This window comes from Poeciliopsis prolifica, unplaced genomic scaffold (genome assembly GCF_027474105.1).
Source record: "Poeciliopsis prolifica strain line A6 unplaced genomic scaffold, Auburn_PproV2 SCAFFOLD012, whole genome shotgun sequence".
In the NCBI taxonomy this organism is placed as follows: domain Eukaryota; kingdom Metazoa; phylum Chordata; class Actinopteri; order Cyprinodontiformes; family Poeciliidae; genus Poeciliopsis; species Poeciliopsis prolifica.
The window spans coordinates 2,889,206-2,907,924 of NW_026562387.1; the positions used below are offsets into that span (position 1 = coordinate 2,889,206).

The 18,719-nt window shown below is 40.6% G+C and overlaps 1 protein-coding gene across 4 annotated transcripts in view; it reads right to left on the reverse strand.

Annotated features, from left to right (window-relative positions):
- LOC129364582 (partitioning defective 3 homolog) overlaps window positions 1-18,719 on the reverse strand; it is a 343,226-nt gene that overhangs the window by 83,829 nt on the left and 240,678 nt on the right. For all 4 annotated transcript variants that reach the window (XR_008606460.1, XM_055037305.1, XM_055037304.1 and 1 more), the window contains one exon: window positions 7,914-8,216. Coding sequence is in view for 3 of the 4 variants with exons in the window: in XM_055037305.1 (XP_054893280.1) it covers window positions 7,914-8,216 (303 nt within the window). In the remaining variant the exon portion in view is untranslated. The remainder of the gene's footprint in view (window positions 1-7,913; window positions 8,217-18,719) is intronic.

Consider the following 18,719-nt stretch of genomic DNA (forward strand, 5'->3'; position numbering starts at 1 on the left):
ATATAGTACACAGATTCTTAATCAGATCCACTTTGTGTGGAGTTGAAGCCAAAATGTTTCGATATCCCTCTCATGTTCTCTATCCCATGTTTTCTTTTTCTTCTTTATTTTGCTTTCAGGCTGTTTGGCTTCCTAAATGAACGTAATGATACAAACGGAGAATAAATTGCCTTCTGCGCACTTCATCTCATCACATCTATCCCAAGGGTCCTTTCCGACGTGGGGAGGGGTTCAAACACAAGCACACACACCAGAAAAATAATTCACTTGCTTCGCCTTTTAGATCTGCATTGCTTTCAGTGTGGAGTTGCTGTGATGAGTTTGATATGTGTTTGATGTCTTGGGCCTACAGCAAATGTGGATAAAAGGGGGGAAATATCAGGGTATGCATGTAGCTGTACGTGTACAACTGCATGTACTTGGTTCCATCGTTTTCTTGCACGGTGAAAGAGAGATCATCAACTCTTTTTTCACAATACGCAAAATCAAACTCTGACAGTCAGAGAGTCACATCTTCCCGATGTGACAAAGCCCATTTGCTTAACATCCATTTTTAATGAAAACATCAACTTTTTTGTGGCATTACCTTTAAAACTGCAAAAATGTACGTGATGTATTCATGCTGATGAATTTGCAATGTCCTCTATATGAAAAATACATAAATCTAAGTCCAGGTCAGGACTCAAATATTTGAGTCCTTTTTCTCCAAAAGTAAGACAAGTGTCAGATTTCTAGTGGCTGAAATGATCAGACCACACACCATATGTGTGACATCTAGTTTGTCCAAAACTAAAAACTTCTTAGGTTCTGAGCTCCAGTTGTGACTGCAAGACTTGAGCATTAAATATCTATCTTTTGCTACTAATTGCTATTAACTCTTGAAATTAAGGGCGTATAATATTTATCCCATTTGAATTGAAATAGAATAAAACGATCTCTGGACAAAGCAAAGCACCAATGAGAACGTAAATCACTATTAGTAACCATTTATGTATACGTTTCATTAGAGCAAATTGTTCCTTGATGTTAGAAATATCAGTGTGACTCCCTTGAGGGACGGCAAGTAAAGGTTATTAGAGACTTAGGAGCTGTTATTAAAGCCTTAATGCAGATGCAAGGCTTGTAGAAGATTCATTTGTATACCGATGAATTATTGAGAGGCAAGGATTTAATCAAAGCTACAGATGTTGCAGACAAAAGTGTTGTTAATCTCTCTTTGATTGCCTCTCAATTAAAAGAGACTATAAAAATCAAACTGATTGTTGATTGCAGAGTTAATTACAGACACAAAATACGAGAGTAAACAATAAAAAAGTGATTACTGTAGATTGGTTCCGTGATTATTTGACCCGAGGCAGAGATGCTATTGTCATAATTTATGACGTTGATGCTGTCGTAAAATTGTCCTTTCAGAAAATAAAGCACAAAACAGAACCACAGGAATATATGTCTCAGTTGGAGTAGAATCTGAGTTAGAATTTCTCTTGTCCAAAATTTGTATGATAAAAAGCAAGATAAACGTATCATATAACAAGCAAAACGACATTTAAAGAGAAAGACATAGCAGTTGTGTGGACCAACACTTGACTGTCCACCTAAACTGACAGACCATGAAAGAAAACTGGTAACACACCATACCTATGTTGAAACATGGCGGTGGCAGCATTATGTTTTGTTCCACCATGGGCAGGGAGCTTGGTAAAAGTTGATAGGAAAATTTATTAAGCTAAATATATGCTGGATATATATGCTGGATGAAAACCTGTCAAAGACTAAAAGATTTAGCTCAATTCACTTCAGTTTATTTACATCATAAAAACGCAAATTGGTTGTATTGTCCCACTAGGGCATTACAAGGTGAATCACGAGACTCCTAGCTCTTATAAAAGTCAAATTCATTTTATTTTGGTGATACATAAAAAAAAGAAAGAAAGACTGCACTGAACTATTGACTCTCAACACTCAGTCGTTATGACCTCCAGACGAACCAGGCTCACTGAGAGCAGCCATCTGCCCCAACCGTCTGGGGATTTGAGACAGGCCAACTTCTGGCTAAAATACAGCGAGTTCTACAATGGATAAACGTTTACTTTAAGTTGGCAACACGTTTGATGTCTGTGGTAATGTCGATCCATTCACTTGTCTATAAATGATTGCCCATGCAGGGTCTCCAGGGAGCCTATGTCCGGTAGGCATTAGGCGAGAAGCGGGGGGTGCACCCTGGTCACTTCGCCAGTCCATCTCAGTGTAGTTTGTGGTTGTAACATGACAACATATCAAAATATTGAAAGGGTGTGACTACTTCTGCAAGGAATTATATAGTACTACCTCTCATCTGGGGTAAGCAACTGTGCCTCTCCAGATTAATGATTCCCAGGACAACATCCTTGAACCTGTAGCCATGAAGGTTGTTAACGTTTCCAATAAACTTTACTTAGACGTAAATATATTTCATCAAATGCTCATGATAATCCAATTCAGGAGAATGCAAAAAGAGACGATTGTCACCTAACCTTTGAGGCTAACACGAGGAAGCAAAGGGGAAAAGAAAGCACAGCACTGTTTGTTCCTTTAAGGAGGAGATCTTTAGGGTTTTTATTTCTGCCTCCTCAACAGACATTTCAAAACTGCTGAGTTGCCTGGGACTTTGGAGACTTTGAAAAGCTGAGATCCATAAGCGTCATATCTTTTCTCTCACCCCGACCCCCTTTCCTACGCATCTCTCTGACTCTTTCTTGCCCGCGCGCTAAGGTGTGTTGGAAACTCTGCTGGGTAATGGGAGCAGCAGTCAATCAAACTCGAGTTTCAAAAGGTGATGCTTTGTTTCACGCTTGCTTCTCCCAAATCCCACTGAGCCTTGCAACCTGTCACGATGTCGTTCTAAAAGGCAGCACCGACTCCAGTCACCCAAACCGCACAGTCTCCGGGCAGATGGAGGGGTTGACCTGTCAGATGTCTGTCGAGAAATGAGGTCATTCCATTTTTAGAGGTCTGCCTCTTTTTTTTTTTATAAGGTGAAACAAACCAATCTAAAAAGAAAATGTGCTCAGACGTACAGGCATGGCTCACTTTCATGTGAACTCCATGATAAACAAAGCAGAATCAACGTTTCAGACATTGAGGTGAAACGCCAAATTTACCTTTTGGTTTTATATGAGGTTTTTACAACACCGAGCACAAACAAATCCTCAGTTTCCACCGGTGTCCCTCAGTTTTACTGATTCTGACAGCACTGTCAAAACACAACCATAGCTGCCAGTTCTAATAACACAGCAATAAATTGTCAAATGAGCTCTTGTTGTAGCGTGATCCCAGAGAGGAACTGTAAAACTCAATATGGCAGAGTGGGCAGTATCTCTGAACGCCCACACCAAGCAGGGGTCCTCGTATCTCCCGGTGGTTTATTGGCTCAGCTCTGACTCACTCTGGCTTTACAGTCACAGTGACCTTCCCATTAGGGCTCCATTACCAAAGGTCTATTAGAGGGGGGGGTGCATACGGAGGTTATTTATCCAGCTGCAGCCTCTCTCTCTCTCTCTCTCTTCGTGAAATTTAGTGGGTAAACAACAGAGCAGCTTACCAAGCATTGCAGAGTCATAGCTGAGTGCTTTTACTAAGGCATTAAGTGAATGTACATGTATGTACAAACATCTAGGGTGTAAATGAGTTGAATTTTCCAAACAAATGTGTTAGGGCACTTGCAGAAATGAGAAATTTACCTTGTCTAACAAATGACCAACTACCTGATAGTCAGACTTGTGACAAAAAATCTGAAGCGACGCAGCGCTAATTAGCTTACCATGGCACTTGAACTGTTTTAACCTTGAAAATATACACCAATCAAGCATTAATGGAGGAAACTGCCTTCCGCTTTCATAGATGCTTCTAACTGCAGAGACTGAACTCACCACCGGGTCTGCAGTATTGGTGAGATGCTCTGACCAGGCTTTCAAGCAAATAAAAATCTGACAACAGTCAAAGTCACTTAAATCAAAATGTTCACTTGCTGCCAAACATAACCTCCCCACTGACAGATGCAATTAATGACGAGACTATCCGTGTTGCTCGCTTCAATTGCCTGTGGCCACAATGTTACGTCTGAAGTTTCAGGTTTGCTTAAACGTAGCAGATGTTATTGACAACAGTTTAAATGTAATTAATTTCCATTTTATATTTTTAGAAAATCTACAGTCCTACTGAACCTATGGAAATATTCACTGTAGCATCCAGATTTAGGTTTAGCATGGGGCTACCCCTTCGTCATTTCGCTGGCGGGATGCTAGCGAAATGACGAAGCATTTCGCTAGCATTGCAAAGCATACAATGTCAATATCACACAGTGCTGCGAAGTTGGCTCAAAACTTTAGGTGGCCATTCTACACATGCACACTCCATGGCAAAATCAGTTGGTATTTAATGGGAGCAAATATTATTGGGTGCAGTTAGCTCTAAAATGTGCTAAGCTAACAACTTTGTCTCATAGCGCACCACATGCCATGTGTTCCCTTAAAGCTAGCTTCAGTCTTCCTAGCAGTTCAACTCCAGATGCAAGTGAAATCAGAAATTTTAGGAAATTAAACAAGAGTACATCAAAATAGGGTTCTAGCACATATAAGAAAAAAGTAATAAGTTGAATTGGTTACCTAAAAGTCTGTTAAAACAGTTTAAAGGAGCTCTGTCAACATGGAGTCAAATTGCAATTAGACACCAGTAAATACAGTTAAGTTGGGATAGTTGGGATATAATATTTCCATGTAATGTTACAGGTATACTGAGTAAGACATAAACCTCTTTTTCCATATATCTTCACCTGCACAAATTATGTTATTGTTACAGATTCAAAAAGGAATAAAGAGTATGCAACAAAAGTATTTATCTAAATGTTTTAGCTCATGGTTGTTGAAGTGAGTGTTAGAAAGGTCGGAAATAATTGCAAATTTTGTTTTATGGGAGCTTTAAACTTGACAGTTCCATTAAGATTAATTTATAAATGCAAATTGCTGTTTACGTTGGTTATGATAGGCAAGTGACAGGAGTTTTAAATCTGAATGTGCTTCTGGCTCTCTTTTGAAAGCAGTAAATGGAAAAACAGAGGCGACCAAGAAGCAGTGGATATTATTGTATTTCAGACAAATACTGCAGGCAGGCACACAGCTGGGCTGGCATACATAAGATATGCAAAGCGAGATGGGGGTGCAAAACGAAAACCCAAGTGTCGTACACGTTGTGCATATTTGAAATCCAATCGCTACGTTCAGAAAAGTTAATCCTGTTCCTGCAAATAAGCTCCACATTCAGCAATCAATACTCAAAGCTCACAGACAAAGCCAAACAGAAGCTTCTGCATGTAATTAACATGAAACATTAAGTTTTAATATGAAAATAAACCTACAGATCTGCATATTTCCAAAAGAGGCAAAACAAGAAATACAATTTCTTGCTAAAATATTCACCCCCTTTAAGTTTTTTTTCTTTACATTGTAACAAAAGGTGTACGTACTGTTGATGTGTTATTTTAAGTTGAAATAATTAAACATTATTACAGTGATGAGATTTTTTTACATACTGTTTTGGGATTTTTATGATAGAGGACGGCAGTGGGAGGTAAACGACACATGACTTGGAAATATTTTGGCTAATGGAAGTCGGAAAATGTATAAGTTTCATCCTCATTACGACACCCCAAAATCCAGTACAATACCAGGAATCAGTCTGAAACTGCTGCTCTTTTACGAAGTCATGAGACGTTAGTGACACATCAGGTGAGAGAATTGTAATGTACCCCATAAGTCTGGCCATTAAGGAAGAACAGCTTACAGCAAGACATTGTTGAGAATGAAACCCATAAGAAATCCACTTTACAGTTTATTATTAAGCCATGAGAACAATATTGAGCTTTCTTGTCTGTATGAAAATCCTCCAGGGTGGTGTGATATGTAGGGAAACTAGAAAGAAAGCCTTGAGATTAGGGTGGAGGTTCGCCTTCCAGCAGAATTATAACCCCAACATACTAGTCTTGCCAAAGACGGGCAAGTTTCACCATCTTTGTCTATCCAGGTTTATGTCTATCTTTAAACATAAACCTCCAAAACTCCTTTTAATTTTAAATTTCCATCATACTCAGACTAAAAACAGAACTAATCATGCTGCATAACGGTGAGTCAGTAGGTAGATGAGCAAGTGTTGCCAGAGATGGGCAAAAATGTCAGACTAAAGCTGAATTAAAATGCTCTTCATATAATTTCCAAACCATCAATTTTCTTCCTCTTTGCAATTACATGCTACTTTCTATAGAAAATAAAAAAATCCTTATAAAATACGTTAAACTTTGTAGCTATTGTTGGAGTCACATTATTATCCATATGAAGCTGGAAGGTTATACTTTCATTGTTCTTGCAAATCAGAAAAATTTCAAAGGCGTAAAAAAAATCAGAATAAAGATGTGACTTATGAAGCAAGATACTACAAAATAATGTATAAAGTGATGTGGAAAGTTGTACTTCTCTGATGTTTTGTTTGTAAGGCATAAAAGAAAATGGGTTCTTTAATGAAAACCTTTTTTTGTGAAAAGGAAAAAAGACCTTGAAATACAAGCTCGGGTCAAGACAATCATCGTATTTTCTTTACGTATTTGTAATCAGTTGTTTGAAAGTTGGACCAGAGAAGATAGCGGATGCTGATCTTTGGCTTTTGGTGAAATACCGGGTTGTTTCCCATGTGCATTGATCTGGCTTCCAGGAGGAACACAAGGCCTTGTTATTCTATATTTACTGGGTTACAGGATGAAGATCCGTCCTCCTCAAATCCTCTTAAAAACATCCAGCTACTTATCCTGAGGTGCTCTTTCCTGGTCACACACACACCCACACACACAGTAACACACTATTCCAACCACCGCCCAGCAGGGAAAGGTCACTACACTGCCAAAGACACATGTCTGTCTCAGGGGGTGGGTATTATCCAGTCCTCCGAAAGTTGGAAAGACCAGTAGACCAGTGGTCTACTGATGCTCCCCCAATGAGTATCAATAAATGCACCGTACGTCAACTCAGAAAGAGAAAAGGGCATCAGGGTTTAGCAAGTTAATGTAATGAATGTTATAAGGTCGCAGGTAATTTGTTTTTGTCAAGTAAAAATGGAAAAACTAAACTAAGTTACAGGAAAGAATGTTCTGGAAAAACTTTCCTGACATGACCCGGCAGCTTCACAACTTACCGGTTTGCCTGAAGGAGCCCTATGGCATCTGTTGGAAAAAGTTTTCGCCGACAATACACTCATCTCTCCTGCGTCTTCCAAACAGATTGGATTATCTCCAGTGCAAAGGCAAAACAGAGATCTGAAGCCACAGAGCCGACAAACTGTGCAACGAGATCTTAGTGGCTGCCGATTGGCAAAATATTGGATAATTTCCTATTGGAACAGGAAAGCAACTTTATGGTGTTGCAACCTTATAAACTGTAGATTTATCATTTTATTGACGTGGCCAAGCCGTCGGCTGCACATGCGTTCAAGGTAAAGACGTGGCTCCAAGGAGATTACCTGTGATCCCGGCAAAATGAAAAAAAAAAAAAAAAAAAACGTGAGACGACGCTAGATAATATATGCCGCTACATGAAAAATTACTGATAGGATTCTGATGTTCCTTTTACTTTGTTTCTGGATTTTACCAGCCTGCTCTGGGGAATGCCCTGTAGATAAAGCATGTGATAAAACACTGTGTGAAATTCAGCGTTGATCTGTGAACCGTGTCTCGTCTTTGCCAACTAAAAGTGAACAAATGAACTCACACCACTGTCTATGCATAATAGATGAGATGTAAATCGCCCAGACTGATGCAAATCAGTGAGCTACGGAGGAGCAAGGCTCGTCAGTCTCATTCAGACGACCAGCAGGACCTGAATTGGGTTCCTTACCTGTCGGGAGCCGCTGGTCGTCCGTTGCGGTGCTTGTTGACCTGGGCGTACAGCGCCTCCAGAGGTGGTCCGTTGCACTGTGGGTTGACGGGGGATCGAGGGCTCTGCGGGCTCTGAGGCAGGTGGTAGTGGTGGCCATAGGGGTCGGCGCTGCCGCTGTCCTGAGACGAGCCCAGCGACTCGATGCCAGCGTAGGTGTGCTCTTCGTCTGAGCTGAAGGTGCGGTTGACGACGTCTTGGATCTCGGCGTATTCCCGCTCCTTCACCTGCCGCTCCCGAATTTCCCGCATTTTGGCCTGGATTCTGGAACGAACGACATTAGGTTAAGGGTTAGACACAAAATGTATGAACAATGACACGCATATAATGGATGCTTCAATCTGATAAAGCACAAAACCTGAAGAAGACGCCCCTCGCCTCCCCAAAAAAGTGGAAATGTATAGCCTACATTTTCATTTGTCTCATTTATTTACTCTGATTTAAACTACACTGTTGCTGAAATGCGTTATACAAATAAACGTGGCTGATCGATTCTGTTCCGTTGAACATTACTAAACATCTGCATAAGGCTACAAATAGCTCTTGATTTAAAATGTAGATGATGAGCTGTAATAAATCTCACACCGCTAAAGCAGACCAGAGTCGCATGTGGAGCACAAGGTGCCCCTTTATTAACACTTGAGGACCTGCACCCCAAAGCGTCTGTGTCACAAGACTGACTCTTTTGCAATGAAGTGTGGGGGAAAAAAAAAATGTCAGTCTCAAAATTAAAACACTGCAAAAACACAGAACCTTGCCAAGTATTCCTGGTCTAGTTTCTGCTGCAAATATCTTACTACACTTGAAGTAAGACTAAACTAACTTTTCAGGAACATATAGGAGCTTATTTTAAGTCAATAATTTCTTAATTTACATAAAACTGCACTTGTTCTGTTATGTGATTATTTCACACATTAGAAAAATACTTTATGATTGAAATAATCTGCCAATGGAATAAATACTGTTTTAATCAGTATTAAGGGATTATTGACTTTTACAAGCTGAAAAGTTACTTGCAATTAATTTTTGCCTTATTACAAGTGTACTAAATTATTTGCACAAGAAACTGGACCAAAACTATTTGGTAGGATCTTGCGTTTTTGCAACGCGCGCTCATTCCAGTCAGCAAAGCGAGGCCTCGTGGTGATCAGTTCCTTAGCATTGCAAATAAGAGAAGGTGGGAAGGAAATCTCATTTTCTTCTCTTCATGCCCCCTTCCATGTTGTTCCACCCTTGGGAACCCTGCCACACAACACAGCCTTTCACAGACCTTTCCCGTCGTACAGAACGGTTCCATGCAATCGCCCATCTGTCTGCGGCTAATGAGACTCACTCTGCATGTGTGCGAGCAGATCTGGCACCGCAGGAGGAGATGGAGAGGACAGTGAAGGGGAGAGAGAGACACAGAGCGAGGAGCGCCGAGGACAGCCAAAATGGAGTAAACGGGGGGGGCGTGGTGACCCCGGCAACAGCAGCCACCAAACCGTTCACTGGTCCCAGATGTTGGATGCTCTACAATGGGGAGCGCACTCATGCACGCACAGGCAGCCTCCTATTGCTAAAACCTCCCCGTTACCTCAGGTCACAGCTGACCTCTGACCTCCCCTCCTGCCGCTCTTCGAAGATGATTGGCAGGTTTGGAGCACAGTACAATTCCCCCTGCAGGACTGGCTCTCCCAGGTCTGTGTGTTTTAATAACGGTAATCACATTTCAAACAATCACCATTTTTCAGTGCCAGATTAACCCAATTCCCACATCCTGTCCATAGGCGGCCGTGTTTACTCCAAACCGCCCTGAATCCTATTTTCTTGGTATTATCTGGAGAATGAGATTTGGAAGGCTGATGCAACGCTCCGAGTTGTGCTGTCATCTTTAGCGACGAGCTGAGCCATTCTGATTTTTTTTTCTTTTGAATATTCGAAAATGTGCTATAGTATAACAAATTCTGAATTTAGATAGTTAAAACTAGGGTGCTTTAATTTAGCTTTTTTTTATTTAGGAAAAAAAGGTCAAGAAATGACACAAAAACTCAAACTTTGCACAAGGTTTTCCACCCGCACAATGACGTCAGGTCTCAGTCGGGAGTGATGTTACTGCAGGTTCACGTCATTCCCCTGGGATTTAAAGAGCCTCTGGTGTTTTATGGACTAATCAGATCCATGAAAAACTTACTTACTGACCTTAGGGTTGGAGTAACAGCTGTAAGCTAGAGGTGAAACTTTCTTTCCAGGCTGCAGTCTGACATGAAAAACGTAAATCAACAGACTTATGAAAACTAACAAAACTAAATCGTGTGGCCGTCAAAGTCATTGTTTTATTTGGATCCAGCTTGTGTTAAATTGTTTAAATATTCAATATTTTTCCCTGTATGTTTGAAGGGAGATATTTCACTGGTGCTGAGGTAAAGGAGTCTTCATTTAGTGTAAGGTGTCTGAATAGTGTAGCACAAGATTATATAATGTCTTAATTGTGTCCGCATTGTGGCATTTGTGCAGCACTCAAACTGTACAAGTGTAGGTTATATCTCTTAAATGGTGTCTTCAAACTGTGGCAAAAATGTAGCAAATATTTCAACATGTCCTAAAAATATTTATGTGATATCCTGGTTTAAATGGACATGGAATAGGTATAATATTAGAACATAGGGATGTATGGACTGATATTTATATATAATTAAAATGAAGCACATTTTTTTTTGTAGGATTGACAACCAAGTTGTACTCGTAAAATTTTGAAACGCAAACATTGCAATCTTGTTCTACGCCTCTGTATTTCTGAATCCCTACTAAAATGCTTGGAAAGAAAAAAAGGACGTCGAACAATAAAGTTGTTCTAAAAGCAGAACAAGAGTGCTGAAATGCGTGGACCACTTTTCCGCTCATTAGCCTCAAACCTCAAACGCCTGCTAATAGCGCTTTACTTCAGCAACCTGTAACAGCTTCACTGCCAACTCCTCTCCTCATCCCCACCTCCTCCTCAGAGACCACCTTGTTCTCCACCACATATACTCCATTAGCCAATTAATGGCCCCGTATGTTAACACCCAGGAAAGTCTGGCCCACACCAAACACATTATTACCGTACAATCCCAATTACCTGCCTGTCTTCTTTCTCCTCCCCTAACCACAGCCTACATTTAGCAAAGACAGTGATGCAGTTTCAAAACTAAACCTTTCAGGGACATAATGGAACAGTAAAGTATCCAACTGCAGGCTTATTTAGGGTTATTTAATTAAATTGATGAAAAAAAACTAAAAAAAAAACAGTAAGTTTCTAGGAAAAATTGCATTCAGTTTTAAGCTTTCATGACTTTGTATTGGAATAGCATTTCCTCTTGGTAAATAGACAGTCTAGACAGTCTAATGCTAAGGCAACCAGGGCAGTTCAAGTTCAGCCTCTAATTCACTGACTAAACATTTCTTCAAGAACATTCCTTCACGCAGATCACACCCTACTTCTCCTGCGCTTTAAGAAACCCCTGCTCTTTCTGAAGCTCCACCTTAGGGAAGTCAGTACAACATCTGCCCTCTATTAACTATTTAACAACATTTCACCACCGTTGCACTGAGAAGTAGCTATGGTAATGAGCTCAGCTGAAGCCCAGTTCCACCAGGTGTTTGCTAATTGCTGCTGGCTAGTCTGAAGGAGTTGATTTGGGGAGTCGTGAGGGAGGGCTTCTCTCTGAGGCTGTAACTCAGAAGCTTAGAAACCGTGTAGAAGGTGGAGCGAGAATGGTCGCCATGGAAATGAAAAGATTTCTCATACATTCTCAAAAGAATCAAGGTTATGTTTTTGATGAAGAAATAACATTATCATATGGTGTATTAAAGTCAGTAAGTTTAACAAAGTCAAGCTTGCATAATACTGCCTCTATAACGCTTATTAATGAATGTTTATGAAAGCTTCTTTATGGCGTTGTGCTGCAGAAACAGACCTTAGATCTTTTTTGAGACCTCTACTCCTTAAATAAATGGCAATTCTAAGCAAACCGAAGCAATGTTTTGATCTAGCGAAGCTAGCGAGCTCCATCGCCGTATTTCTGACAGTGTTTCATCCACGCTAAGCGACAAGAGTGAAAAGGAAACGTCGTCTTTATTTCTCATTCATTCTCAAGTCAGCACACTTAGCAGTTTGAAGGCATGCCTCTTCGGTGTGGATTGTGTCGGCAGATGAAACAGAATGTATTTGCTCTCGTACTCTTAAATTGAGATTTGTGGAATAGATTTTTATTTGCAGTACGCCTTCATCATAACATGCTCGCGGTACTCCGAAGTGCAGGTGGAGGGCAGAATGAATCTGAATCTCATCAAAGGATGGCAAATGGCTCCGCACGCAGCTGCCTGTGCAGAATCACAAACCTCGAGCGGCCCATCTCGCCGTCGAAACCGGGCTCGTAACGCAATCACGGGGATAATTGTTCTGTTTTCTGGTGTTAATAATCATATTAACTTCCTGTAGGTATCAATATAATTACAAAACTCGTCACTCTTCTCAATCAGCCGGTTAGACCTTTCTCTGAACTCGCTCTGCAAATGAGATGCAGACGCCACGCTCGAAAATAATGAGATAGTTTGACAAAGTGGAACAGTATCACTGGTGGCAAAGAAGAGTGGAAAAAAAAAAAAAAAAGAGTTCCCTGAGGCAGATTGCTTTCTCATTCTTTTGGTAATTAGAAAAGCAAATTCCTGCCCCTAATTGAGGTTTGTTTTGTTTTGCTGTCCTTTTTCTCAAAAGCAAATTGTGCTGACTAGTTCAGAAAACGGGGTCAGGTTGTGTTTGCCTGGAGTCAGCTTGAAGTCTATTAAGAAACAAGAGGAAGTCTCTTTCTTGGAATAAAAAAAAGAAGAAGAAGAAGAAGAAGAAAAAAAGATGAGCTCTGCTGTAGTCCAGGCAGGGGTAACAAAAGGAGTGGCAGAGGACTGCTGGTCGCTGATTAGAAGCCAAGCAGAGCCAAGCAGATAACAGAGAACGGACATCATAATCAGCCGCTTCAGAGAAAGAGAAAATGGTGCTCAGCCCAGGCAGAAAATGGAGACAGAACAATGTCACATTTCTTTCTTTCTTTCTTTCTTTTTTTTTTGTCCAATCACTTTGGACAGAAAAATTAAATTTCAGGACTGGAATGTGCAGAGATAAGCCAGAGACTGATAGAAGCCCGACCAATGCCTGTGTGTCTTTCATCCTTTCTCTTCACCCTGATGTTACTGGATGAATAAGTCCGGCTGTTGCTGCGGATGCAATCAGGGAACTTGTTGAATCCATTGGCCTCCCAACATGAGCCAGTCAGATAAAAGTGTTATGGCTACTGTCCGCAGACTAAAGAGAACTGGAATACTGGCTTGCTCTGGTGAGACAAGCTACACCCCGAAGGGTTCACACCAGCCGTGTTTAGACCACTTGGACTAAACTCCAGTTTGTTTGCTTAGAAAAGTCCAGCTCATTAGGGGAGGTGTGAATGTCGAATAAAAGTCTGGTCCACCTAAAAACCCTGGTCTCGGTTCGGTTGAAGTGAACTCTGGTGCGGTTCGAATGCAAAGGTATTTTCAGGGACAAGGCGATTCAAAGTGCTTTACGTGAATTAGAAGGAAAATGCAAACAAAGCAACCTTCCAAAAGAAAGACAAGGTAAAAGTACAGAACTACGTACAGAACTATGTATTGGTTCCCCATGTTTAATAAGAATAACAAAAAGTAGTTTGTAAATTATAAACTGGTAGGGATTACTCTGGATCATTGATCTGATCATTGATCTGATCATTGATCTGATCATATCAGACGTTGGTTCTCTGTTTGTTAAGATTAGTGAGGTATAGAACCAAATGTTGGTTCTCCATGTTTGATTATATAAAGTAGGTGGTGCTTTGTAAGTTTGTTCTAGATTTGTAATCTAACAGGAGTTTCTCTCGGTCTTGCTCTGATATAAAAAAGGTTGATGCCAGATGTTGATCTAAGGTAATGAATAGTTTCTCTAGATAAACTAACAGAAGTTTCTCTGGATTCCAGGTTTGTTTTAATTTCTGTTCTGGAAGTATATAAACTAAATGTTCCAGTTCTTGGTTGCTGTGTAAGTACTCCACAATTTGTTTTGGTTGCATTTAACCAAATCATGCCAGAGACCACTCAGCAGGAAATGGACTATAGTGCAAGGCATTCTGGGTAAACATAACCAAAACAAACACACGTCTCGCATTAGGGAGATGAATATCTTGTGGTTTTTTGATAAGCGAGGTCAAAAGACCAGAGAAAAATCTTACAGTTGTTAATTTCTCTTTGCGTTTTGTGAAGAAGGACTTTGCGCTCTGTGTCGTCTGCTGCGGTTCTCTTGTTGTTTCTTTTTGGTAGTACTTGGTGCAGCGCCACCACAGGCGAGGTTATAAACACAGTTTACCACAATGACGTGTGAATGCAAACCACACCAGCTGCAAATGTACCAGATGTTGCCATTTTGGCCCCCAGTTGTTGGCAGGTTCTTGCTGTATTTGTGTGGTTTCTCTCTGGGTACTCCGGCTTCCTCCCATAGCATAAACACATTTTCTGTTTGGGTTTGTTTTGGCCATTTGTCTTTTGGGTGTCAGGGTTATGCCCGAGTGACCAACGACAGATGGATACTGGCACAAACACTCACATAAATCCTACAAAGATAGAGCAAAAATGAATTGTTTTACTCTTTATTAGCTGAAATGTTAGACATTACAACCTGCCCCTATTGTGCTTAATCAACCTATCCTTGTACTACTACCTTAAATTGAGCTGTTGGTACAGTGTAGTGCTCTCTCAGCAGGTCAGGATGCTTTTCAATGGGACATGAAATGACTAAGCCCAGTGGCTTTGTAAAAACTGCCAAATTTGACTAAACCTCTGCAGGCAGGCACTCATTGTGCCAGTGATACAACATAGCTTAGCTCCAGGAGCGATGTCAACGTTTTATGTACTCTCATCTCCATCATTTAGAGCTCAGAAGACACTGAAAGGACATTAATTTGGATCACACCTCACCTAAAATAAATGGATTGTGTCTGTGAGCCCCGCAGGCCAAACCATCAATCACAAGAATCATAGAAGGGTCAAAGTTTTAAATATAAGATCATCGCGTCCTTATTATAGCAAACCTTTTATAAAGTAATCTGCTTCACCTCTTCACTGGCTGCTATTTTTAATCACTTAAAGCCTTGTCAGAACTGTCTGCTCGGATTAATGATCACTAATGTCGGCTGAGCAGACACTTTAGGTTCACAGCTGTGGGTAGTGCGCCGGCGCAGCGTCGCCATAAGCCTGAACTGATGAGCTCAATCATTTCTTAAAGGCACTCAGAAATGTCCGGTCTCCATTTCAGAAAAAAAAAGAAAAAAAAGAATGCTCAATCAGCTCAAATGACTCTTGTGGACGACTACGACTGAGAAATTTATTGCAGCAGAAGTGCGAAACGGCGATGTCACCAAAGAACGCAATTGGTAATGGACGTCTGGGCCGTCACGGCGCCAAACCTTAAAGCTTTGGACTTTGGCTTTATAGCATGTTGGTCTATTATTAAAAACCGCAATTTCCCATAGGATTTCCTTTCCATTAACAGAGGGTCAGTCCTTGCAGAAGAAATATGGGAAGAGCTCAGAGACGCAGGACAAGACAAATCAACAGTAACGTGTGGGAGAAGCAAAGAATATAACAGGTACAGTATTTATTCAATGCCTTGAGGAGTATTCATTACTTTTGAACATTTTGTCACATCACAGAAACAAGCTCCAGAGTACATTATTGAAATTTTATAGGATAAACCAAATCAAAACGAAGGACAATTGTGAAATGGAAAAAAATATTTGAATTTAGTACCTTTTGAGTTAATATTTGGTGTTACTAACTTAACATAGACTATGTTGGCGTGTTTTTGTACCAGTTTTGTACATCTAGAAATTGAAATTGTTCGACATTTTCTTTACAAAACAATTTAAAGGTCAGATAAGCTGGAGTGTCTGAACATAAACTTCCAAGGTTTGCCTCTATTGCCGGTCAGGACTTTTATCACGCAGATGAGTGCTCGTCTGAAGGATTTCATCTTCAACAATTGCATAGAGTCTTTTGTCCATTTTCTTTGCCAAAAAATTTATTTTGGGTGTATGGCCTACAAGAAGGACTGTTACCTCACCATTTCTTTGAAAACAACAATAGTGGAGGTACTAAGGTCTCGTTAGTAAAAGTAAAAGCCACTAAATGTATTTAGTTCTATTTATCAAATTCAACCAAAGGCTCCTTTTATTTTAATCTTAGGAGTATTTATTTACCATTCTTGTCGGCGAAAACCTTAATCAAGCAATTTTACTGGAGGCCCACATTTTACCATTATTGATTAAAAATCCCATGCGGCAGCAAAGTAATCTTTGTGACGCATTTGGCCCACATGCCTCACTTTGGACATCCCTGCTTTAGCAAATCTTTCAGGGTTTCCCTGTGTTTAGTTCCATCAGCTCTGCCCAAATTCTCAGTTCCTGCTGAAAAAAAAATTAGGTCTAAAGGCAGCCACCACCATGCTTCAGAGTGGGGATGGTGTGTTCAACTTAGCAGTAAGCCAAAAATTTTTTTTTTTAATTTCCTCGTCTGGATGGAGAACTTTCTTCCACCTCTTATTCACAATCCCTGGATGACTTGAAGAAAATTGCTAATAAAAGCTGTTATGATTTTTTTTTTCCCCAACAGCTTTCTTGTCCTTCAATTCCATTAAATGTGCACAACTGATGATGTTTTCTCAACAGATTTCATAGTGGGTCTCTGCTGCTACCTCGGCGATGCTATGGGCCTCCTGGCTTCTTCTATGATTTATGTTTATTCCATTAAGCCTTTCAGTTTAAGTGGTCAGCACTGTCCTGATAGGTTTGTACTGTGAATTTACATTTTAAGAAGGGGAGGACTGCATTTAGTAGATAGGTTACTCCGCTCTAAAAGAGCGGATGCAAAGTATGAGCATCGGCGTACAGAGAGGTGAAAATAAACGGAGGCTTCAGCTGTAAAGACCATCATTTTCCTCCCACTTCACAATCATGAGCTGCTTTGTGCTGTTCTGTCACATTTAATCCAAATAAGGGTTTGAGGTTAACAGAATGTAAAAAAAAAAAAAAAAGGTTCAATAGGCATAAAAACTTGTCCATGGCACCGAACATTATCTCATGCCCACTGTGTTTTTGTATTGATTCTTGCTGTTTGGGAGCCGTTCAAAAGGAGATGGGTCTGGATGGGGGAAAAAAAAAAAACAGGCCTGCTGGTTTCCAAAGCTCACAGAAAGAAACAGTCCAGGCCCACAGCCAGAGAGGTTCCCAGTCTGAATGGATCGGACCTTCACTGCAAATCACAGTTCAATACCACGATGTGGTGCAGTTATTTGAGTAAAACCTCCAGATGTTCCATTCAGCAGGAAAGACAGGCTTTGTGACAGTTCGGTCTCTCTCTCCCGTGTGTGTGTGTGTGTGCGCGCCTGAGTGGGTGTGTGTCTGCGCATTACTTTCTCAACAACCATCCATCCTTTTCTTCCTTCGCTGTAAGAGGGCGCGCTATCAAGCTCCATTGTTTCTATTCAATTAGCCGTCATTACCAACGGTGGTTTGATTACTGAGTTCATTTGGCTGGTGGAGAACGACGGAGGCGGCGAGCTGCCTTTTCATTCATTCTGCCACCGATGCCGTCTTCCTCACTGGCGCGAGTTTCATGTGGGTGAGGAGCGAGGTCATGGCAGCGAGGTTGATGCGACGCCCGACTCTTTTCCACATCCCGACGTCCACAATGCGATCAAAAGTCACTAAACTGCGAGGTTGGGATCAAGAGACACAGTGTGTTCTTTGAAGACTAACAACCTTCGTTGATGGTTGTTAGTTAATCACCAAACAATAAGACTGAATCCACAGGACTGACACTAAGAGCTGGGATTGGCACGGGCCACTAGAATCCATAAGTTATTCATTCAATGTGCCACTGAAATGGAAAGACACATTTTGAATATTGGCAAACTGTCCACGCCTGTCGAGCATAAGAATGTAGAACTGTGTTTTAAATAACAGCACTCTGAGCTGAAACACTGGAACAGATAAAAAATGCACTTTTGTTATTGAGTCACAGAAAGCGAGAAAAAATTAATTCGCACTGTTGGAAAATAAAATATAGCAATGTCAGCATTGCAAGTTTCAACCATTTCTGAACAAACCTGAGAATGTCTGAATATTTAGCTTTTTGTGTGAATCTCTAATGTTCAGTTTTATAAGCAGCAGTTTCTGAGAACTGCTCCACATCTGTTTTTCATGGAGTCAACTCCTGGTTCTTGTGAATAGGTATTCCAACTCACATTCCAGGATTCCTCTGAGTTTCTTGGTTTGTGCTGCAGAAACAGCATTTTTTTTTTCAAGTAAACCCAAAATATTTCAACATCTAAAGATTGTTATGCCCACTGCAAAATGTCAGTCTTATACATCTGGAAACAAGGTGGTGTGTTTCAGATTGCCAGGGCCTTTTCCTCTTCTACATATGACAATCTGACTTCTTCAAGTATTTTCAGATACTGAAACTGATCCACGATCCCTAACAGGGATCAATAGAAGTTGATTGATTTTATCGATCAACAAACGATTAATCTATGTGCGGCCATTTTCTTAAAAACCTGACGTTTCTCTTGAATAAAGAGGGTTGACTGTCTTTCCGAAGCATACAGTGTGACACGTAGGGGCGTCGTGTTTCATTCAATCATGTTACCATTTTTCATGACTTTTCTGTCATCACATTCTCCTCACCAGA